This window comes from Vulpes lagopus, chromosome 9 (genome assembly GCF_018345385.1).
Source record: "Vulpes lagopus strain Blue_001 chromosome 9, ASM1834538v1, whole genome shotgun sequence".
Classification (NCBI taxonomy): Eukaryota; Metazoa; Chordata; class Mammalia; order Carnivora; family Canidae; genus Vulpes; species Vulpes lagopus.
Genome location: NC_054832.1, coordinates 36,517,103 through 36,542,804, shown reverse-complemented (window position 1 = coordinate 36,542,804; position 25,702 = coordinate 36,517,103). Strand labels below are relative to the sequence as shown.

Here is a 25,702-nt window from a genome sequence, read left to right as displayed (position 1 = left end):
GACAAGTAGAAAGCTGATGGGGTCATGTTGACAGATAAACCAGAACTGAGAACAGACACTACAGTTATGATACTTGAAAAGGGAAGAATGGACAACACACAGAAGTCATACTTCATCTTGGCAGGAACTGTGAAAACACCTTGTATAATGGACTGAAGTTTTAAGTCCTCTCCCAAATTCGTCTGTTGAAATCCTAACTGCTGATGTGGTTGTATAGGAGATAGGGCTTTGGCCACGAGAATAGAGCCCTAATGAGGGAGAGTAGTGTTCTTATGAAAGATAATGCAAAGTGCTGTCTTCTCCTTTCTGCCATGTGAGTACACAACAAGAAAATAGCCATCTATGAACCAAGAAGAGGGTTCTCACCAGACACTAAAAACTCCTGGGGCTTCCTGATCTTGGACTTGCAGCCTCCAGAACTGTGAGAAATAAATTTCTGTTGTTTATAATCCACCCAGTCTAAGGTATTCTGTTATAGCAGCCTGAACTAAGATACTTTATTGGATCTTGATTCTACTCCATGGGAGAAAAATCCTTTCCTCTAGTCTTCTGGGGTCCTGGCTTTGCCTTCTGAAATAAATTTTCCTTATCTATTATCCTCTAGGTCACATCTGAAGTTGGCTTTGGAAAGTGGGCCTCTTTGGAGGTTGTACAAACTTCACAGCCTGCTTTCTGATGATGCAAGTTTGGGGGCCTGGTGGTTGTTTTAGAGATTGAAAAATTACAGGCATTTTCAGGCCAGGCTTATGGTTTTGTTGAGAATTCAATTCCATCAAAATTTAGTAAGCTTTCAGTCTATTTACTACCAGTTGGTTCCATGTCAAAATCTCTTCTGGTCTAAGTTCTTAAGCCTGCCAAGTCTCTTATTTTATTTTTTCACTTCTATACATAGCACATTTCCCTGTTATTTTAATGGTGGCTATTGTAAGATCACGTAAAACTATAGGCTAGATTAGGAAAGCAATTCCTCTACTTTGACCTTTGTTACAGGGCCATTGCTATCCAGATGAATCATCTTAAAGAGAAACTTTTGAAAGGGCACTGACCAAAGCGCTGCTTAGTGGGGCATAGTTGCAGTTAACTTTCACAACTCTGAGGGTCCAAATTATCAGATTTTATATTTAATTTTTATTGCAAGCCACAGTCAGAGAATGTAATGCCCTTAACTTCCATTTCTATTTGTACACAAGTTAATTCTTGCCTGATAGATCTCTCATGGTACCTAGATAAAAGCAACAAGGACCAACAATGCATAAACACACTGAAATTCTTCCTACCTACCCACCCCTTTCTGGACCACTTTTTTTAGAAATCTATGGCACAGCAGGCACATGATCTGCCTTCCAAGTTCCCAGAAGTAACAGCTTGGGGCGGGGCACTGGGTGGCTCAGCTGAGTGCCTGCCTTTCGCTGGGTTGTCCTGGGACTGATCCCAGCGCTGGGCTCCCTGTTCAGCTGGGGCGGGAGGGGGGACTGCTTTTGCCCCTCCCCGATGCTTGTGTGCTCACTTGCTCATGAGTGCTGTCTTTCAAATAAATAAAATGTTAAAAAAAGTTACAGCCTCATCAAATATTTCACTATGATACTACAAAAGTCACTGGCTGTCTTACCTTCAGTTATCTTTCCTTGTGCCCAATGACTGATAGCTTAATGGACTTCACATTTTAGGTTTTTGTTATGGCAGTAACCTATTAGTAGCAATTTTTATATTATTTAACATCTAGAATAAGCTGCTATTTTTAAAAGGCACAAAAAATTAAGTGACTCAAACAAGACAGGGATTTTTCTCTCTTGTAACAGTTCAGAGTGAGATATCTCTCCTTCCTGAGGTCATCCAGAGACCCAAGCTACATAATTCCTTAGAAGGTGTCCCATCTTTGTGGTGGGATATTATCAGCTAGCACCACAACGTGATCCAGCTTACAGGAAGAGGAAAAAGAAAAATGGTTGGCAAATATTTTCATTTTAAGAAAAGACTTGAATGAATATTTCACACTTCTGCTCACATCCCCTTGACCTGACATTGTTCACATGGTAACATCTACCTGTGGGGTAGACTGGGAAAGAACAGTTAACTCCAGTTAGGTATTCATGGACACAGCTAAAACTTGGGGATTCCTTTACTAAAAGGAGTAAGAGCTGGACAGATGCTAGGAAACAGTCTCTGTCACAATGGGGGTAAAGAAGTTCAATATAAACATGTACCACTGAATTTTTTCTTTTTTCCTAGGTACATGTATTAATTTTATAATGATTGCAAAAAAGAAGAGGTTTCTGAAATAGTAACTATTTCAGGCTAGACCTACACCCTAAATATTTGACTTTGGAAAAGGAAACAGTACAGAGCAGAATTTTTTCATCTTTGTATCCAAACATAATTCAAACATAGAGACAAAACAAAAAACAAAAAACAAACAAACAAACATAGAGACAATTGCTCATTGAGAAATACACCAAAATTCTTTAGACAGTTACACGTTAAAAAGCTGTATTGGGGGCACGTGGGTGGCTCAGTGTCTGAGTAACTGCTTTTGGCTCAGGTGATGATCCTGAGGTCCTGGGATCAAGTCCCCCAACGGGCTCCCCTTAGGGAGTCTGCTTCTCCCTCTACCTATACTATGCCTCTGCCTCTCTCTCTGTCTCTCATGAATAAATAAAAAAATCTTTAAAAAAATAAAAAGCTCCAGTTTTATAAACTCATAAAATCACATAATATTAGAGCTAAACTTAAAAAAAAAAGGACACTTTGCCCTATATACATAAGTAAATGAAGACTCAAAGACGTAAAACAAATGGCCCTACATGAGAAAGGCAGTTACAGATCCAAGATTAGAATCAAATTCTACTGACTCATTGTATATATACCAACTGAGAAATTCTTTGAAGCAGAAATTTCACTGTAATTTTTAAAACAGTATGCCAATTAAGAGAAAGTAATTATTCATGGTTAATGTACTATAATTTTCAATTATATGACAAATGATAAAGACACACATTTAAGAAATATAACATGAATTAGATTATACTTTTAATACTAATTTGTTTCTCACAAAATAATATGCAAGCTAAAATCTGCCCCAATTGGCCAAGTTACTTTTATTTCACTATTATTATTTCAAAACATATTTATCCACTCCAGATAATAATGTAAACAAAGTATGAGGTCAATTTTCCCATGTTTTGAAGGGCATAACTTGACAAAGTATACATGGTAATTTGTATGTTTTAAAACCTAAGTCTCTTCCAAAAGTAAGTTGTCTTTTGTTTATGAGAAACCAACTCAACTCATAAAATCAAGAAACACATCAGATGTAAACAGCACATTTAGAGTTTATTTATTTGTACAAACCCAAATCAGATTTAAGGGCACTTTTAAGATTACCTAACTAACATATATGTTACATTAAAAGTAAATAAGGAATTTACTGTTAAGTTTTATTAATTCAACAAATATTAACTGAGCATATCCTTTAGGCATTATACTACCAATGATGATGTGAAAGCAGAGAAATTATTCAAATGGATGTAATATAGATATTCACTAAAACAAATAAGTCACCAGTTAGAAGGCACTATTGGTAGCATTATGGGGCCAGGTACTCTGATACTTTTTTAAAAGGATATGCTGGGGAACTAGAGTTTAAATGTTCCATTGTAAGTCAAGATCTCAAAATACAAAATGTTTTTGTGTTAAACACAAAAATGTTCCAAAGTCTTAAAGCAGTGGTTCTCAACTAGGTATGATTTGGCAATGTCTGGAAATATCGTAGGTTGTCACAACTAGGGAGAAGCTACTGGCCAGACAGTGGGTAGAGGCCAGAGATATTGTGAAACACCCAAGCATAGGACAGCCCTCTACAACAAAGAATTAGCTGGATAAAAATATCAATAATGCCAAGGTTGAGAAACCCATGCCTGAAGTAATTTAAGTGATTTAATGTGATTTATATGAGCACTAATTTCTTCTCTGAAAGACATAATGGTACATAGGTGTAACTTCATAAATATGAAAAATGATATAGATACAACAAAGATTATATACTTTACATGAAATTGTGACATTACTGTGTATTTTAACTAAAAATACTAATGGCAAATTTTTGTGAATGGAGTTAAACTGACCTTTCTTACACATACAGTGATTTTTATCTTCTTGTGATTTTTTTTAAAAGATTTTATTTATTTATTCAGGAGAGACACAGGCAGAGGGAGAAGCAGGCTCCCTGTGGGACGCCTGATATAGACTTGATCCCAGGACCCTGGGATCACACCCTGAGCCAAAGGCAGATGCTCAACCACTGAGCCACCCAGGCATCCCTTTCTCGGATTTTTTACAGTGAAAACATTTCCTTCACTTTTTTCAAGAAATATTTAATGAACATCGATTTCTAGATATTCTATATAAGGTGCTGGACTGAAAGTTCAAATAACAGCTTCATTAGAGAAACAGACATGTGAACAAAAATTACAATTCATATGACAAGGGTTATTATAGAGGAATAAATAAGCCACAGTATGGTAAGACAGAAGAGGGAGTGATGATTTCTGTAGTTGTTGAGGGGGCGTTTAGGGTAAGAGAAGAATATTAAAGACAGCTTCCCAGAAAAACAAATGCTTGATCTGAATATTTATATCAGAAGACAGGAGGGACCTATATGTATGTCATGCTACATAAAGAATTTCTTGGGATACCTGGGTGGCTCAGTTGCTTAAGCATCCGACTCTTGATTTTGGCTCAGATCATGATCTGCTTCAGATTCCCTCTCTCCCTCTCCTTCTGCCCCTCTCCCTGCTCATGCACACATTGTCCCTTTCTCTTTCAAAAAAAAAAAAAAAACTTCTTTTAATCAGTAACAAGCTTACCAATAATCTTTTTAAAAAATATTTTTATTTATGTACTTATTTGAGAGAGAGAGAAAGACAGCAGGGGGATAGACATAGGGAAAGGGAGAGAGAGAATCTCAAGCAGACTCCCCACCAAGCACAAAGCCTGAGATCATGATCTGAACCAAAATCAAGAGTGGCCAACTGACTGAATCACCCAGGGGCCCTGCTGATCATCTTAATGAAAAGGATTCAGGCAAGGTAATATCATAAGAAGTTATGATTTTATAGAAATCACTGAGCACAGCTGGAGAATGGCCAGGCAGAAGAGAGAGATATAATTAGGACTCATATTCAAGGTGATAAGACTCTGGAACAAGGCAGTCATCCAGTGGGGTTGGGAGAAGGAGGAGATGAATGAAGAGATGTTCTGTTTTTTTAATTTTTATTTATTTATGATAGTCATCACAGAGAGAGAGAGAGAGAGAGAGGCAGAGACACAGGCAGAGAGAGAAGCAGGCTCCATGCACCGGGAGCCCGACGTGGGATTCGATCCCGGATCTCCAGGATCGTGCCCTGGGCCAAAGGCAGGCGCTAAACCGCTGCACCACCCAGGGATCCCGAATGAAGAGATGTTAAGAAGAATCAGCAGAACCACAGTCAGAAGATACTTCCTGAGCATGTTGATATAAGAAAACTGTCGCTAGAGCAAAGAAGTTGAGACTAGTCCGTGCTGGGGAATGCTAAAGTAGGCCAAAGTGAACATGTAAATATTTATAATATAAAAATTGCCATCAATTTGATGTATATATAAAATACAATAAAACCAAATAATTTAACTTAATTTCATCTTAAAAATAAAACTGACTACAGAATACTTTAAGATACTGGTGTCAAACTTGAGGATCCCACTCAATATATTAAAGGTCATCACTACTGTCTTCAACAAGATAAAGGCTGAACAAATGGAAAATCCACAACTCTCCCTGGATTCTTCAAAGAACTGTGGTAACAGGGCCTAAAACTGCAGTTTTGCCCCTAAAACTGGAAAGACAGGCAGATACAGAGAATCACAGCTTCCCAGGAGCAGGAGCCAGCAGCTGCAGTTAATTTTAGTAGATATTCTTTAAGTTGTTATTGATGACTTGCTCTGGGCTCAGGGCAGACCAGCCTGAGAGTTAAAAACTGCAAGGGGGCCCTGCCTTTGGGGGGTGGGGTCCACATTCTCAGGTTTTACTTCCAGTAGCTCTACCAGGTTCCCACTGTAAAATATCAGAGAAAAATCCCCTCCTGCTTCTGGTAGGGGGAGTGGTAAACATTTTGGAATACACCCAGAGTTCTTTTCTTCCTAACAAGGCCTGCCCTCAAGGGAAACTATTTTACCAGAGCCTAATGGACTGGGGTTTCACTAAAGCCTAAATGACCTAGGGGAAGGGAAATACCCCACTCAGTCTCTCTAAAATACTGACATATAACCATCAGAATGTAAAAGGCTTCCCCTCTTCCTACACTTTACCACATCAACAGGGTTCTGATGTAATAAACTGCAGCTAAAAGAACTGTAAGCTTCAGATCCTATTAAAGAATCTCCAGGAAAACCCAAAACAGGAAATTTCAGCCTGTAGCACCACAACCACAGTTAACAGTAAATACAGTCTAATTCGTAGCCAAATAAACATAAAACCTCACACTAAAGGCCCATGTAATCTCAGTTCCTTTCATCACGTCTTGCTTTCAACAAAACATTACAAAGCATGCTAAAAGGCAAGGGAAAAAAAGCCAGTCTGAAAAGATAAAGCAAGTGTCCTATCCAGACTCAGATATGGCAGAGACTTAGGAATTATCAGACCAGAAATGTAAAATGGTTAATATGCTAAGAGATATAAATTAAAAAGTGGATAACATGTCAGACTAGATGGGTCATATAAGCAGAGAGATGGGAGTTCTACGAAAAAATCTAAATGAAATGCTAGAAAATGAAAACATTTTAACAGAAAGGAAGAATGCCTCTGATGGGTTTCCCAAAAGATTAGACAGAGCTAAGGAAAGAATTTGTGAGCCTGAAGAAAGGTCAGTAGAAAATTCTACAACTGAAATGCAAAGAGAAAAAGAAAACAGTGGAAAAGAACAGAATATCCAAGAACTGTGTGAAACTGTGGGACAGTTTCAAAAGGTGCAACACATATGTAATGGAAATACGAGGAGAAGAAAGATAAAGGAACAGAAGCAATATCTGGTCATATCGACTGAGAATTTTCCAAATGAATGACAGACACCAAACCACTGATCTAGAAAACTCAGAGAACACAAGGAAGATAGATACCATACACTCTACACCTAGACATACTATATTTGAATTGCACAAAGTCACAAAGAGAATCTTGAAAGAAGCCTGGGAAATGAGATAAGAATTACATTTTATTTCTTTTCTGGAAATACACAAGCAAGAAGAGAATGGAGTGAAATATATGAAGCGCTAAAAGAATAAAACCACTAACCTAAAATTCTGTATACAGTGAGGTTATCCTTCAAAAGTGAAGGGGAAATAAAGATTTGGTAAGGCATACAAAAATGGAGGGAATTTATCTCCAGTAGACCTGCCTTACAAGAAATGATAAAAGAAGTTATTCAGAGAGAATGAGAATAATAATAGGTCAGAAACCTGGATCTACATAAAGAAGGGAAGAGCATTAGAGAAGGAATAAAAGAAGAGAATGTTTTATTTTTCTTATTTTTAATTGACCTAAAGGAAAACAGTTTAAAATAACAATAGCAAGAATGTATTCGGTGATAATATAGCTTATGGACTAGTGAAATGAACTGACAGCAAAGTGATGAGGGACAGGAGGGAGGAAGTAGACATGCTGTGTTATAAGGCACCTGCACCACCCATGAAGCAGGACAGTATTATTTGAAAGCAGGCTTTTATTAGTTGCAAATGTATATTGCAAACTCTGGAGCAACTTCATTAAGAAAGATGTATAACCGACATGCTAAGAGAGGAGAGAAAACTGAATCTTATAAAATGCTCAATTAAAACCAAAAGAAGGCAAAAAAAGAGTAGAAAGAGAAGAAGAGGAGGAGGAGGAGAAGAAGGAGGAGGAGGGACGCCTGGGTGGCTCAGTGGTTGAGCGTCTGCCTTCAGCTCAAAGCATGATGGGGGGCAGGGGTCCTGGAATAGAGTTCCACATTGGGCTCCCCAAGGGAGCCTCCTTCTCCCTCTGCCGATATCTCTGCCTCTCTGTGTCTCTCATGAATGAATAAATAAAATTTTAAAAAAAGAAGAAGAAAGAAAGTAGAAAAGAAAGAAACAAAGCATATGCAAAGCATATAAAAGTTATGCACTCCACAGCCCATTGTGGGATGTGGAGCAGCGAGAAACCATGGTCCCAAAGCTGTAACGAGTGTCCAATTCACTTCTGTAGAAGAAAAACAATCTGTGAAGTGTACCTCCTGATGCTTTCCCCCTTTAAAATGTGTCACTCTTCAGAGAATCAGAAATAGCAAGTTCTACTTTGAAAATATTTTCTGGGATTCTGAGAGAGTGGAAGTCCGTGGCTTCCAATCCAGTAATCCAGGTCATAGTCTTTAGAGCTTCTGTGTCCCGAGGTCTATAGCTGGTGAAGTTTCATTCTCCCAGGTCATTTCTGACACTTTCTCCTCTCTCTCTGGGAAAGAGGAGAAGAGGGTGTATGTCTGGTCTCTCTCTCTTTAGCTCCAGTTAATAAGGGGGTTTTACCTTTTCAAGTTCTTCTCATTTACCCTAACAGTTGCAAAAGAGTGATGTGGAACTTCCATATCAGAATCACCTAGGATGATATAACTATATCATATCCTACCCATATAGTTAGAGGGAGATTCATGGGTTTTGCCCAAGAGCTACTGAATCAGACTCCCAGAGAGTGAGCCCAGGAATCTGCACTGCTGGCAAATGTCACAAGGAACTCTTACACACACGGAAGTCTGCATTTGAGAACCACTGCTTTAAAATATAGTTCCTTTAGAGTTGGGGAAAGGGATGAGGTTAAAAGTCATTTCTCCTTATGTTTGGAGTCAATATACTGCTAGGAGAATTTGCCCCTAACCACCTGCTGAATATATCTGCTAAGGAAATATAGTAAATGCTCAAATATTGAGTATTTATTGAAAGATTACCTGAGAAGCATAACACCCTATTAAGTTCTATGCTTAGCAAAACATTTTGATTCTTCTAACCTAGATAGAAGTCATTTCATTCTAAGTTAAGTTTTAAAAATTTTATGGCCTTATATGTCATGAGTACAGAATAGCTATCATTTTAAAACTATGGAAGTACAACATGCCAAACTTTATTTATTTATTTATTTACTTATTTATTTACCAAACTTTATTTAGATGATAGGCTTGCTCTAATGCAGGCCATCAAAAAAAAAAAAAAATCACTTGAGCTTCCATATCAGTTAAATATGGTTTAAGAAATTCCTGCAAAAGAAAAATAAATGGTTGAAAACATAAGCAGCTATGGAAAATGTAATCTAAAACAAACAAAAAACTTACAAAGAGTTATAATAAGGATCCAAAAGAAATGAATAGATATGCCAGCAAATCCTATGCGTTGAGGTACCGTAAGGGTAGTGGAAGGGGCTAGGGAACTGGCAGAAGGGTGTATTCATTAGGATAAACCAAAAGAGAAAAAAGATGCCTGTGCTCAGAACATAGAGGCCTGCTCATCAAACCCTCCCAAGAAACAGAAAACCAAAATCCACAAAATGCTGATTAGTAAGGGAGAAGATAAGAGAAACAGGTCTTTTACTGGGTTATTCAAGTACTTGGTCCATGAGTCACACACAGACTATGTTATACTACTATGCTACTTTGTAAAGGCTTCTTAAAGTCTAACATCAGTAGCCAATCAAAACTGTATCATCCCATCAGTGTCTGCAGGGAAAGAAGGACCTGGCTTGATTTTTACTTCTTTACATTCCCAACTTGGGGAAATGGGAGCTTGGAAAACCTTTGCTTGGGAAAACTTGGGAAACTAAGTTAGAGCCTACTCTTGTGTAGTTCTTTGTGGAAGAAAAAAAATGGTAAGGAGTAAATAGAAGCAATAAATAATCATTCCCCAGAAGCTTTCCTTTTCAGGGCACTGTGCCACTTAGAAGAGAGGCACAGTGCTCACTCCTACCCATCAGTTTGTGTGTGTGTATGTGTGTGTATATTATCTGCCCGTTTTGTGTGTATGCATGTGTGCAGCTGTGTATGTGCAACAGTGTGTGTATTAGAGGGACATGGATGGTACTGAACAACTGTTAATTTGGAACTTACCCTGCATCTAGCAACAGCAAGTTATATACCCATGTGAGTGCTGTCACTTAGAATATGGAATGGAGTGTTAGGTTCTCAGCAGAGAAGAAAAAACAGAGAGACAGAACACATGCACATACACACACACGCACACAGGTATACAAAAATTCTCCTAACTTGTGGGTTAAGGCAGGTGGGAGGGAGTCAATCTTCATCCCTTCCTGCCTGCTCTCTGTTGTTGGCCACCTGAGAGGCTGAGGGAGAAAGAACTGCAGGTAGGCTATCACTGAGAACTTACTCTGGATGTTGTGGGAAGATACGGTCTTTTTCAAAGACATAGTGGAAGCAGTAGACTTGAAGTTTGTAAAAGATGGTGTGGCTGCACCAAAATAAGAGAAATAAGGAAAACAGTGAAGTAATTATCATCAAAGTCCTCTAGAATTAATCCATGGTAGAAGGTAAGAAAGCAATTCTGGAGGTAAAAAAAAAGCAAGAATTACCTGTAAATAACTTTTTTTCCAGCTCCTCTTGAATTTTAAGAAGAATCCTTTCTTGCTCTAAGGCTTCTATGTACTTGGAGTAACACCAGGTTGGCTAGAAAGACCATTTTCAAAGTTAATTTTGGAAATGTTTGCCTCAGGAAAAAAGCTGAAGGTAAGTAAGATGGTTTATTCAAATCTCTTCATTTAAACTTTTTACTAAAATATAACAAACCTCAATAACAGATCACTGAATGTAACTATTCAATGATGTGCTATAACTATATGTATTATAACTGATTCAATGATCAACTGAATATAACTATTCAATGATGTGCTATAACTATATGTATTATCACTGATTTCTCAGTGAATCAATGCTCAAAGGCTTTATAGATTTCTTGACAGCAATTCAGGCACCTATATATTTAATTTGATTATGAATTTAGATGCTTAAGAGACATCCAAGGTTTTTTGGGGGGGTGTATTTTGCATTTGGATTAATTCCAATTGTTAAATGTGTGAAATATATCTGAAACAAATGCACATATGGAACATCCACAATTGCCAAATGGTGCAGTTATTATTACTCTACCAATTGCTGGAATAATTCATATGTTTTCCTTCAATAGCAACAATAATAATTTTCACTTATGAAATGCCTTTGGCTCCCAAAAGCTCTTTAGTTTCTTACAAAACCCTTGACATGTATTACAAGAGATCATCACCATCATCATCATCATTCCTTTTCCTCTCTCTCCTTTTAACAGACAGGGAAACAGGCTCAAAGCAAATTTAGTGATTTTTTTTTCAGGTTTCCAGGTATTACTGACTTGCAAATGACAGTGAAAATTAGAAGCCTGCTATCTCTAATTCCACATTCCCCTCTTTATTTTTACACCGTGTTTCTGAAATTTAATGCTACTCATCTGCTAATGAATCTTCTCCCAAATGGCATTATTACATATCACATACTTTTAGATACTACCTTTCTCAACACATGGCATCACAAAATTGGACGTTTCTCTTCTCTCAATAACAACTTTATAGTCTATCAGTTACCTCAGCTGAGTGGCTGAATTTATTTGACATTCCTAAATGCCAAAAAGATTGTTTCTTGAGCTAGTGTTATCCTAAGACACAAACACTTTTGATACAAGATATTAAAAATGGACATAAACTAAACTTATGAAATTTCATAGATGTGATCTTAATGTACAAGTTATAAATGTAAATATAAACATAAAAACTGTAAATGTTGATAGTCGTGTATTGGACAATTTTATGACTGCTTCAAAGAATTAAAAAATTGAGACTAAGCCTTTGAAGTTTTTCTTTCTTTTTTAACCCAAGAATGTATTAATCAAGTGTATTCTTTTTTTTTTTTTAATCAAGTGTATTCTTATACTCTATCTGCCTTACTCTCTTTTCCAATAAGATAGTCATTTCAACTGCTACCTCTTAAATCATCAAATGTATCAAAAAGTATTTTCATTGGTTATATTGTCCAAGATCAACTGAAATTTTAATGTTCTCTGAAGGCTCAAGGAAATTCATTTCTAATCTCTCCTAATATAATTTTACCTTCATTTTCAAACAAGCACACCTCTACTATTGTAAAATAACTGAGTAACTGCATTTCTATTATCCAAAGATCTAAAGAAGAAGTGGCATCAGTGACACCTTTACTGCTTACCTGCCGGCCATATGCTTGTAGGCCTAAAACTGGGTCAGTGGCTAAAGCAGCTGTTTTGATTGCAGATCCTGAAGAACTTGGATATTGTTTGATTCCATCCTGTAATTATATTAAATTATTCCAAAAAAGGAATAAAACTGTATTAGCATAAACTTACAGTAAACAAGTAATAAATTAGATTAAAAAATATTTTGTGGCAAGTACCACACCTGCGATTTCATCAAGTCAATATTACTAATGCAATATAATTAGTGAACTCTTTTTCTTTTATACTAATATAAAAATATTTTTTTTTGTTTTTTTAAAGATTTATTTATTTATTTATGATAGAGAGAGAGATTGAGAGAGAGAGAGGCAGAGACACAGGCAGAGGGAGAAGCAGGCTCCATGTCGGGAGCCCGACACGGGACTTGATTCCGGGACTCCAGGATTGCGCCCTGGGCCAAAGGCAGGTGCCAAACCGCTGAGGCACCCAGGGATCCCTATAAAAATATTTTAAAATAAATGATAAACTATAAAGAGCATAAAAACCACTCTCAAATTCTGGCATGTAAGAAAAACCATTGTAAACATTTTCATAAACATCCACCCAAACTTCTCACCAGAGAAAGACACAGATATAATCTGTAATTTTAAAATTTATATTTTATTACATAAATCTCAACCAAATGGAATCACACTACATTTGCTCTTTAAAATATTCTTTTCATGTTAAGTATTGTGAAAATGTTTCTATGTAAATAAATACAGAATGGGAATTTAAAGGGGAAGGTCTTTGTATCATTCATCAATATGCCTTCCATACAACATACACCCGAAGTTTTGGATGGTGAAATGAATACAGCATCATTTCCAATGGATGAACTGTCCTATGCACTCAAATCCTGAATGATAAAAAAATAAACTATACAGGTGAATAATAGTCTAGTAAAGGTATGCATCACAGATAATTTAATCAATGCTTATTATTAGAAACTTAAATCATTAAAAACATTTTACTATTATAAATGATGCTATGTTTTTTCTTAAAGGCTGTAGCACATGTACTATCATACATAAATAAAAAAAAATTAAAAAAAAAATTAAAAGGACTTTTTAAATTGTTATTTTTTTCTTAAAGGCTGTAGCACATGTACTATCATACATAAATAAAAAAAAATTAAAAAAAAAATAAATAAATGATGCTATGTACATATTTTAGTTGATGACAGTACTGTCCAAGAAATTCAGTCATGAATCAGAGGAAAACTATAACACAAAGTAATTAAATATTCCTATATAAATATTTGCATATATGAAATAATACTCCAAATCACAAATACAGAAACTCAGGCCAGAATTAGACCAAAAATACAAAAAGGAAATGTAAAATGACAGTTTAAAAGAAGACTGAAGAAAAAGACAAAAATCTCTCAAAAATGAAGCTACAAGATACTCAAGAGAGGAGAAATTTGATTGAATAGATAGGGAATTTATACACATATTATGTATATATACTTTCATTCTGATCCATATACATATATAAATGATATATAATATGTACATAAATCATATATCTGGATCAAAAACTTTATATATGCACACACATATATAATATGTATATAAATCCCCCCAAAAAACTTAGCAAAAGACATAAACCTACAGATTCAAGAACCTGAGCAATCAGACAGAATAGATCCAAAGAAATCCACACACGACATATCATAATCAAATTCTGAAAACTCTAAAGACAAAGAAAAAATCTTGAAAGTAGTAGTGAGAAACAATACCTTGCCTATAGGGAAAAGAAAGAATAAAAAAACAAATCTTGGAACATCAGGAAGGAAGAAAAACTGAAAGAGCAAAAGTATGGATTAATAGACTTTTCTTCTCTCCTTGAATTTCCTAATTTATGTTTGAGAGTTGAAGCAAAAATTATAAAATGTTGGAGTTAGTTTCCATTTCCTGTTTTATTCTTATGATGGCTTTATATGGTTAGCATCTGCCATTTTCTGCTCATTTTGAAATGTCTTCTATTTTCCTCAACCACCAATAATAGGGATGGGGTTTGATGTGGTTCTCAGTATATGTTGAGGGAATATTTAAAATAAGTATAAACAGGTGAGGGAAAAAGACTTAAAGGGAGAAGGTAATTTTTAGACTCTACTCAAACTGGTAAAATATCAACACCAATACACTGGGAAAAGTCATGCATATATAAGGTAAAGATACACCAAAATAAAATTCTAAGAAATATATAAGTAATCCACAGGAATACAGGCAAAGGATGCAGAGTAAAATGAAAAACAGAGGGAACACTCAAAACAAGAAATAAAATGGCAGACTTAATATAAAATACACTAAAGATAAAGAGACTACACTAATTAAGAGAGATTGGCAAAATAGATTTTAAAAAACCCTACCATGACCCAACTATATGCTGTTTATAGGAAACTTAATTGAAATATAATGATACAGATAGTAAATGAATAGAAAAAGATATATCATGCAAACACCAAAACAGAGCAAGCTGGTTCTGCAGCTTTGGAGAAGTCTGGCAGGTTTTTGAGAATCTCCATCTGTTCTCTACATGGCTATGAAATCATATACATATATGTATAAAACACTATCTTTCTTTTTAAAAGATTTTTTAATTTATTTATAAAGGAGAGAAAGAGCAAACAGGTAGGGGCAGAGAGAGAGGGAGAAGTAGGCTCCCCACTAAGCAGGGAGCCCCATGTGGGACCCAATCCCAGGACCCTGAGATCATGACCAAGCTAAAGGCAGACACTTAACCAACTGAGCCACCCAGATTCCATAAAACACTATCTTTAAAAACAGCTGAAGAATATACCCCAAGCTTAGTGGTTGCTCTTGGGGAGAGAGAAGATAATAGAACTCGGAGCTGGCAGTAAGAGAGTTTGCTCTTTCTGCAATATTTTAAGGAGGGGATAAAAACAAATGCAGCAAAATGTTAACAGTGTTTATTTTGAGCTGTGTACATATGAATGTTCATTATATTACTTTTGCACCTTTCAGTGTTTACATAGAATAAGCATAAGCTTACAAGTAAATAAAATACATTAGTTGGGAGCAGTTACCTTTTTTCAATTCAAAGAAAATAGATATAGAGATAGATGGATGGATGGATGAATAAGTGGACAAATTAACAGGCAGGCTGGGCAATTTATGATTCATATTTATAAATTTCACATTCAGTGTATCATTCTGTAATTGTAATGCTGAAAATGCTTTCTTGTAAGTACATAACATCTTTTCATTCATTCTTTTATTCCTGATTTACTCAGTTAACATTACTCAGTTAACAATGATTAATAATTGAGCACATGCCGCACACTGGTCTATGTGCTATGATGCACAGATGCACAAGACAGATACTATCCTTGGGAATCTTAGTCCAGTGAGGGTGACAGATGCAAAAATTTATTCATGAGACAATATAAAGCATTCTCCAAGAGAGGCGGGAATGTTACCACAGTGGATGAGAGCTAATTGTGTTGCCTAGTAGGGTAAAGGAAGTTTTCACATGGAAGAGGTGACATTTGAGGTGAATTCTGAGAAATTCGAAATGAAGTCTGAAACCTCTGACTAAAGTCTACTAAACACCTCTGACTAAACAGCTACTAAAATCTGTATTCTATAATGTTTCTGTATTTGTTCCCCAGCCCAAATTCTTCTATAAATTCACACACATCCCATACCTTTTAAAAGTATGATTCAACTCAAAATGAGTCTTGTCTTACCTTTGCAAAATTTTCGTCTTCTATGACTGCCAATTTTTTTTTCTGCTTATTATATTCTTGTCTTCTCTCTAAAACACTCATAATTTTTTCATCAGTTAAGTTCTTCCTAAACTCACAAAACTGAGGCCAAAATTTAAACAGAACCCCAAAAATTGTCATCTGTATAAAAAACAATGTCTCTGGTTACAATTTCATACAAATGTACTGATTTAAGCTCTAATTCACCATAATAATGGATTAACTATTCTATCTTTAATATACAGCATGTTTCCTCCAAGTTATTGTCTCCAGACATCTTGGTATAGTTTATAGTTCAGCACATGCTTATGATCAAGGTTTTTTACTACCAATGAGAAGTCTTTCTTTAAAAAAAAAAAAAAACAACACGTAAAAGTTACTTTATTCTTTATGTTTCCTTAACCAATTGATCATATTAATAAAGAATCCATTAGGTCTTTTCAAATGAGAAATTTATATTTTCTTTTAAAACATACACTAGTTTAAAAAAAAAAAAACATACACTAGTTGATCTGCCACACACTCTGCTGTTTTATGCAAGTATTCCAAATATTCAGTCCATCAGGAGGAACTCCTCTCTGCCCCCCTTTTCTTCCCTTTAGAGAAAGGAAATACCTCTGGAAAAGCTCTTAAAGCTGCAGATCTAAGAATAAATCTTGAGTAACTTTTAAACGATATAATCTCTTTTATCTGAGAGCAAGAAAAGTAACATTTAAAAAGGCGGGTGGAATCCTGGACAAATGCTTTCTAAGAGGATACTCTACATTAAATGATTAATTGTGATATTAATAGAGATAAGAATTGTTGCTCAAATTCCCATGCCAAGTATTTCCATTAGTTCCAGAGGCATACTTTACTTCCAAGAAGGTAGGACTTGCCACATCAGGTCAAGTCCAACATCTCGTTGCTAGGAATGACCTTTACCTAATGCCTTGGAGAAAAATGAACCATCCCATCAGGCTCCAAGCAAACTCTTCAGGGAAAAGAGGAATTTTTAAAAAGCAAGCACTGCTGTGATCAACAAACACCTCAACCTCCTCCAATGGTTGGTATATTTCATTACTCCTCTTTTCTGTGCATGGATATTGTCAGTAATTCTAAAATTATTTATTCCTTTTATTTTATTTTATTTTTTTAAAGATTTTATTTATTTATTCATGATAGAGAGAGAGAGAGAGAGAGAGAGAGAGAGAGAGAGAGAGAGAGGGGCAGAGACACAGGCAGAGGGAGAAGCAGGCTCCATGCACCGGGAGCCTGACGTGGGATTCGATCCCGGGTCTCCAGGATCGCGCCCTGGGCCAAAGGCAGGCGCCAAACCGCTGCGCCACCCAGGGATCCCTATTTATTCCTTTTAAAATACAGTTTTATCATTGAATTCTGTAGCCTCTTGGCATTTTGAACATGATAACTAGAGATATTTTATTTAATGAAATGTAGGCTTTTAAAAAAAATTAATTTACATTTACCTGCCATGTCTTTATTTAAGTAATCCCCTGCTCCAATGTCAAGGGATCATGGTGGTTTTTATATGAACTTCTTAAATTTAAATACTCCCTTTTCCTCCTCTATTTACCAACTATTGATTCTACCTCTCATTACCTCTCCCAAATTGGAGTCATTCCTAGCTCTCAAATACATTTATCTCCATCTGGAAACTCTTCCAGTAAAAGTAACCAGGATAAAACACAAGTTTTTCAGTGGGAGACCTAAAACTACTCTATTCCTAAAAGCTGCAATTAAGATTTTAGGTTAATGATATATGTGTTAGTCATGAAAATTACCCTGTGCCTCCAGAACCTTAAAAGAAACCAAACTGTTGGTAAGAAAAATGTTTTAATAATTATAGAACTACTTTGCTCACTGGCAAGAGATAGGCAATGGCTTCAGTATGAGTAAAAAGAGCCAGTGTAAATTTGGCTAAGTGAAGAAAACTTTAAAACTATTAGGGGTGGCAGGTGGGGCATAAGGCAGAGGCTAGACTGTTAACAATGTTAGAACAGGCAATAAAAAAAAAAAAAAAAAAAAAAAAAAAGAACAGGCAATAGGCTTTTCTTTTTTTTTTTTTTTTTTTACCTCCTATGCAGCCCCTTCACTCAACTTTGTTCTCATTTCCCATTTGATCTTACTCCTTTGAGTCACAATAGATCACTTCTTATTGTCAGTCATCTATGTGTTCAAAAAATGTTATTGAATGCCTATTCTGTGCCAGGCATTTGGGCCACAAAGGTAAATAAGAAACATTCCCGGCCCTCAAACACCTTATAATCTAGTGGGAAAGTCAGCATGAAAATAGGCACTTTCAGTTTTGTGTGATAAAGAGACATAAAACCACAAGGAAAAAAAGATGATAATGCAAAAAACTCAGGAGTGAAGAGAGTAAGGCTCCTTTGTGGAACAACAGATATTTCAGGAAGACTGGCAGGTGGGTAGCAGGGAGTGGGAAGAGGTATGCCTAGTGAGGTATAGGAGTATAGTCTTCGGGAAGCCTGGGTGGCTCAGCAGTTGAGCATCTGCCTTTGGCTCAGGGCGTGATCCCAGGATCTGGGATTAAGTCCTGCATTTGGCTGCTGGCGGGGAGTCTACTTCCCTCTCTGCCTGTGTCTCTGCCTCTCTCTTTCTGTGTCTCTCATGAATAAATAAATAAAATCTTAAAAAAAAAAAAAAAGTATAGTCTTCATTCTGAGGACAGTGGGGAGTAACTGAAATTGAAAGCAGAGAAGTGACAGACTAGATAAACATTTTGAAAAAGATGGCTCTGTCTACAGTGAGTTAAATAGTTTTGAGAGAGCCCAGAGGCACCTTTGGCAATTACTGTAAAGTATTGATAAGATATGAACTCAGGTGATAGCATGGAGTCAGAGAAAAGTAGACAGGATGACAGATAACAAAGGAGACCAATGGATACACTTTAGGGACTGAAGATACAAGTGTAAGAGAATGAAGGAAAGGAAAGACATAAAGATGGCAACCAGACCTCTGGCTTGCACACCTGGATAGAAGGTGATGCTATTCTCTACGCTTCCTTAGGAAACACAGGAGGAATAATCAGGTGGAGTGAGGACTCTATTTAAAAATTCTCTTATTTTCTGACACTCTGTATTTAAGACACGCCTGGGATTCCATTTCAGGAAACCAAGGAGAAGGCATAAACTAGAGTACTCCCATAGCTTTTACTGGCTTCAATCTCTAGACAGTATGGCAGAACTAACCAATGTAAGCAGTTCCAGACATGCACTTGCAGACTCAAGGTCTTTGAGCAAGCCCTGGCCTGGTTATCCAGAGACCTAGGCTAGGCTAAGTGATCTCTAAGATCTTTTCACTAACAGATACTGTAATTCTGGCACCATGTTTTCTCTATTTCTCTCTAGCACATCCTCAGTCGCTTCTCTATATTTTCACCCATTTTAATGCGTAATTTGGATTCTGAGTCCATTTTCAGTTCCTTAGAAGACTTAGAACACAGCTGGCTCACAAATGAATGTTAAAGGAATAATGGCCTTTTTTCCATGCTCAAGGGCAATCATATCCTAAAATCTCTGTTTCATATCACTTAAATCATGACATGGCCTTCCCTATTACCCCTATTATAATTTATTTTTCTTAATCATTTTTCAGGAACAACATTACTAAAAGGCTTTTAAAAATGCAAATAAATTATGTTCACCAAATCACTGTTTTCTATTATTTATCTTAAAAAGAAGTAACTTGAGCAGGTTAACAGGCATGATTTTCCTTTCATGAGCTTGTGTATTTTATGTTGGTTGGGTACTTACAACTCCTCTCAGTTACTTTATGAGCTATGTGAATATTCCAATCTTTAAAAATATACAGATCTTGGAACACACGTATTTTACCACATATTTGTGGTAGCAGATTTTCTAAAGGAAATAGAAATGGTGGGAAAGAAAGGAGGAATTGGCTGGAGTATTATAAGTAAGAAACAAAAATGATAACCATGGAGAGTCAAAGATAGTTATTTACATGATTGTATTTGCTATATATTATCAATAAAATAGTATACTGCTAGTTTCTTATATGTGGAATATGCAAAAAGTTTTAAAGATTTATTTATCCATTTGAGGGAGAAAGAGAGAGAGTGAGCAGAGGAGGGGGCAGAGAGAGAGAATGAATCTCAAGCAGACTCTCTGCTGAGCACAGAATCTGAAATGGGCTGTATGCAAGGCTCAATCCCCGGGCACTGAGATCATAACCTGAGCTGAAATCCAGAGCTGGATGCTTAACTGAGTAACCCAGGCATCCGTGCAAAAGTTTTTAACTAAATAGAATAAATCCCAGTATTAGGAAGGTTGGAACCTTATCAAAGATGAATAATGCAAAAGCCTTAAAAGAATATCTAATTGTTCATCTATTTAAAAATACGCTTAGCTGCAAAATAACATAAAATATAAAACACCCTTAGCTCCATGCCCTGATCTCTTACCTGTGCCTCTCTAAACACATATGGTCCTAACTCCTTCCTGTATTCAATAATTTTTTGGGCTTGCTCTACTGGAATGTCAATTTGTAAAGCTGGTGGAATACTAGAATTAATAAAGCAGTTGATGATAGTCGTGATCTTCTTATGGATGATGGACTCTTCACAATGAGAATGGCACAAGTCCTGAGGAAGGAGGAAAGATAGAGCAATATATGATTAATATATTCCTAGAATACTTGAAGGAATTGTGCCAATATGTCTTTCAGTAATATATACCTCTTAACTTCAGATCAAGAGGGCACCAGGACATGTGAAAGACATCTTAAAAAATATCTTCCATTTCTCTCGGGTTTGAGGAACCCAACACTTTGATGCATATACCTTAAATAAATATGCTTCATTTAATCTCAAGTGCTTCTACTCCTAACCAAAAGACCAGCTTCAATGTCTACTTTGACTCATTTAACGAGTTTGTATTGGGTGCCTGCTATATACCAGCTGAGCCCCATGACAGTTCCTGCTCTTTAAAGACTCAGTCTCACTGGGGGAGAAACAAGAGAACACATCACTTCGATCTGAGATAGCTGGTAAGTGCTACAGAAGAGGTGTATACAGGGCCCTCGGAGAGCACTGAAAGCAGGTACCTAACACAACTTACAAGTGGATGCAAAAGCTTTTCCGACCAGAACTGCTTCTACACCAAGGTGACTTAGGCTCAGAAAGGCAACAAAAGCAGGATGCTGGCGGTGACAAGTGTGTCACTATGTATCTCTTAGTATTTACACTTTTACAGTTAACCTATTAAATTATCCTTCTTCAAATTAGTGATCATACATTAAAAAGACCCAGTTTCATGTTACAGGTGTAGGGCTATCATTTTTCTAAAATAAAGAGGGAGCTTGGTTTGAATTATGGCACTTCTCTGTCAAGAACATTGATTCTCTAAATCACTAGGAAGCAAATAAATTTGGAAACTTGTAATTCTGGGCCAGAAATGAGCCAGCACTTACTAAGTACTCACTGCATGATGGTACTCATTGTAAATATTATGTTACAGACACTATTAAAGCAAGGGAAATTTGAGCACTGGCCATATAAAACCTTACAGAAAATTTGGCATAAATTATATATGAAAAAAGCTTGATATGAATGTTACATTAAGACAAAAGTTAGCATTTTTAACTCAATTTACCATCCCCTCAGAAAATGCCTATTTGTAGCACATATGTTTCATATGTTACCAAAAGTGTATTTTTTCCATTACTAGTAAGATGATCATATATCATTATTTGGTGAGCCTGATTTATAATTATGGAATGTAAGGCTTGTGAAACAAAAACAAAATTTTTGGAGTTTTCATTTTGAGGGTGAAGAGACAAAAATCAGAACTGATTTTTTTTCTAATTGTTCTGCCCTACTGTACCTAGCTTAATGAAGCATTACTTATCATTAAAGTCTCAGTTTAAACAGACTTTCCTCTAAAAGGCTTTTGGTGACTCCCTCAGTTCAGAGGAGATGCCCATTGTAGATACTTCCATTGTGCCCCGTGCTTCCATCAGCAATGCTCTAATCACGGTCCTACAGCTGTCTTGTCTATCACTTGTCTGTCCCTCCCATGACACTGTAAACTCTAAGAGGGAAGACTATTCTGATCATGATTGTGTTCTCAGGATTTAGCATGGGTCTTGGTAGGTGCTCAAAAAGTATTTGCTGGAGGAATATGTCCTTCCAGTCTTTTTTTCTATGGACACACACACACACACACACACACACTTCAGATTAAATTGTACTGTTTTCTAGTAGTAGCTAGGTTTTTAAAAAATCAATAAGATGAATTTATTTTCTTTATTTAAAAAGATTTTATCTATTTATTCATGAGAGACAGAGAGAGAGAAGCAGAGACAGAGGCAGAGGGAGAAGCAGTTTCCATGCAGGGAGCCAGATGTGGGTCTCGATCCCGGGACCCCAGGATCACGCCCTGGGGCAAAGGCAGGTACTAAACCTCTGAGCCACCCAGGGATCCCCTATGAATATCTTTGCTTATCATTGATTGATTATTCTCCAACAGCATGATTTTAAATGGTTGCAGAGTAGTCTATTGTATAGATGTATAAATAATTAAGTAACTAACGTCCTGTACCTGAACAGCTGGGTTCTTCCCAAATTTTCACAATTCAGAACAATGGGAAGAGCCCAGATCTCAATTTCTTAACATATTACCACAATCACTGCTTGGATGGGGAGGGGACATAACTTAGTGATTAGGAGCATGAGCTTTAGCAACAGAATGCCTTGGTTCAAATTCCAGCTCTGCCACTTAATTAGCTACATGATATTAGGAGTTTCTTAGCTCTTCTGTGCCTTAGCTTTGTGTGTGTGTGTGTGTGTGTGTGTGTGCGCCTTAGCTTCTATATCTGTGAAATAACAAAAATAACAGCTTTGATCTAATAGGATTCTTGTTAAGAATAAATTAGCTGTTATATGAAAAGAATTAAGATAATATCTGGCAGATAGTGAACATTTAATAAGAGTAGAGCTCAATAAGATTTTGCCATGCTAGGTGGAATACTTCCCACCTAGCAAACTTTCTCAAGGTCCAATTCAATTATCTCTGCCGAGACTTCCCTGACCTACAACCTTCTCTGCATCATTCCCTCCTTGGTGCCCAAACCATACCTAGTTAGAACATGGATCATAATTAATACTATTTCATGGTATTTGTTTTCATGGATGTCTCCCTCCTTGAGGGAGGGCAATGTGTTATATTCACTCTTTCATTCCTACAATCTAGCATAATGGATGGCACCTTAGGTACTCACAAAATGCTTAATGAATTAACAAATTCCCTCCTATAGCATAATTTCTAATAGTCACCTAGAATTATATGTCCTCCACTCTATACCACAGGAAATATATTTAAATGAAGACTTCAAAGAAAAACAGTCTTGAAAGAAAAACAGTCTTGAAAGAAAAACAGTCACAGAACTAAGGGTTGACTTTGTATGAGTATGCTTTTTAAAATGCTTTTCTTGTATTTATTGCATTCCTCCTGTCAGAGTGGGCCTGGGCCTACTCATATTCATATTAGCTTAAAAATAATCCTGCCCATTCATAATAACTGCCTATTTTGGAAAACAGACTTTACCTCCTTTCTAATTCTTAAAAAAATTATTTTAATATTGCTTACCCTATGACAGATTTTGAAAAAAATTATCTCAAAACATTTTTTTCCTGAGAAAATTTCTAAGGTGTAAATAGAACAATAGTTCTGTTTATAACAAAAAAAAGGTAGAAGACATCTTCATGGAAAGTTGGAAAAGTTTGGAAATAGATTTTATTAAGCAATTACTAACTGTATAGAATATAAATGCTGCAGAATATTAGCATTGCATAATTCATACTTAGATTCCAGACAATTGAAAGTACCATCCTTTTAAATCCCAATTTTATTTTTATTCCATTATTAATATGCAATTATTTAATTGCAGTTATGCAATTAAATATTAATTATTTAATAATAAAATTTATTTTTATTTTTATTCCATTTATAATGGAATAAAATAGGCTACTTGCCCAGAAATTAATCTGCTTCCTGTGGGAGCATTGAAGCAGAGTCTGGATGCCTACTCTTGGGTATTTCTAGACAATGTTCCCTTATTCAAGGCTTGCTTAAAATACATAGAAAGTCCTTCCCTTTCCTCAATGCAAAGATTCAATACGATTTCAATAAACACTTAAACGTAAAAATAAACTGCCAATTGTTCTTTTACTCATTTGTTTCGTTAAAAATTTGGCCATTCTTTCTATTAGAAAAGCTCCTCTCATCTCTGCTGGTTAACTTACCCATAATCCTCTATCTTTGATGACCATGCTGGCAATAGAGTTGGGAGGAATTCTGGTAAAGAAGTCTTGGTTAAAGTACTGAGAGAGTATGGATCTCTTCAGGAAAAAGTGCATATGGTACATTTATGGAGAAGTGATATGCAAAAAATGCATTTAAAACTCTTTTCAGAAAAAAAAAAAAAACTCTTTTCAGTAAGGTTCTTATTAAATCATAATATATGTGAATACCTTGAAAAGCTAATTCTATCATTTCAGGGCTCACTCTTACTCTTCACTGTATAAAAAGAAATATATCTAACACAAAACAATAAATACCTCAATATTTACATGTTGGTATGAAGATGACAAAATTGGCTATCATACAAATCTCGTCTATAAAGTTACAGTTAAGAATCTGATGTGTTAATGCATTTCCACCACAAAAAGAGGTGGTTTTCTCCAGCTTCCAATATAATACCTTATATTTTTGTACTTCTTGCCAAAAGAGTACATCATTTTCCAATAAATCTCCTTTTAGAGCCACAAACCGTTGAAATTGTCTTACGGTAACTGGATTCAATAATGCTTTACGAAAAGCAATGATTTCACAAGATGAAGATATCCACTTATTCTCCACAGGCTGGTCAAAGCAGAAAATATAGAAAATTAGCTGTGTTCTAAAAAATAACAATAAAGTCATTTATTAGGCTAAAAATTACCAACTTCAACATCCTTTACTTTGGGCTGTTGAAATTTATGGCATGGATACAACAGAATTTGGCAACTTCTACCTCTCTGTTCTTCTCTCTTTTGTCTCCTTTATATTTTTATGGCATTATTTTTTTTATGAGGTAGGGAGAAAAAGAAATGACTGGATGATTCAGAACATACAACTACATTGTTTAAGAATGTTAAGAATCATCGCAGTTTGGGACTTTGGTGAAAAACTACATTTTATGCATTGCATGAGTTCTGTGCTTAAACAGAAAAACATAATCATATGTTGTGATTATATATTGTTACATTATATGTATAACTATATATATTACATATGTGTCATGTTATGTATTAAATATAACTCTCTTGCCTTTTCAAAAGTAAGAGCACTAGGGACACCTGGGTGGCTCAGGGGTTCAGTGTCTGCCTTTGGCTCAGGCCGTGATCCCGGGGCCCTGGGATAGAGTCCCGCATCAGGCTCCCTGCAGGGAGCCTGCTTCTCCCTGTGCATGTGTCTCTGCCTCTCTCTGTGTGTCTCTCATGAATAAATAGATAAAATCTTTTAAAAAATAAAAAAATAAAAAGTAGGAACACTAGAACATTTAAGATATTTTTTCAAAATCTTAAAAAAATTTACCAATGAATCCTGTTAAACAGTAAATTTTCTATGCAACTTCTAACTA

General features: G+C 36.0%; 1 protein-coding gene across 16 annotated transcripts in view; it reads right to left on the bottom strand.

The window, feature by feature from the left end:
* Positions 1-8,053: 8,053 nt before the first annotated feature.
* RGS22 (regulator of G protein signaling 22) overlaps positions 8,054-25,702 on the bottom strand; it is a 128,628-nt gene continuing 110,979 nt past the window's right edge. For 11 of the 16 annotated variants that reach the window (XM_041769722.1, XM_041769727.1, XM_041769725.1 and 8 more), the window contains 7 exons: positions 24,781-24,942; positions 20,484-20,663; positions 16,025-16,183; positions 12,282-12,380; positions 10,607-10,700; positions 10,405-10,485; positions 8,054-8,491 (listed from right to left, as the gene is read on the bottom strand). In XM_041769722.1, coding sequence (XP_041625656.1) covers positions 8,412-8,491; positions 10,405-10,485; positions 10,607-10,700; positions 12,282-12,380; positions 16,025-16,183; positions 20,484-20,663; positions 24,781-24,942 — 855 coding nt within the window. In that variant the 3' untranslated portion in view covers positions 8,054-8,411. The other 5 variants (XM_041769729.1, XM_041769733.1, XM_041769739.1 and 2 more) reach the window with 3 other exon arrangements.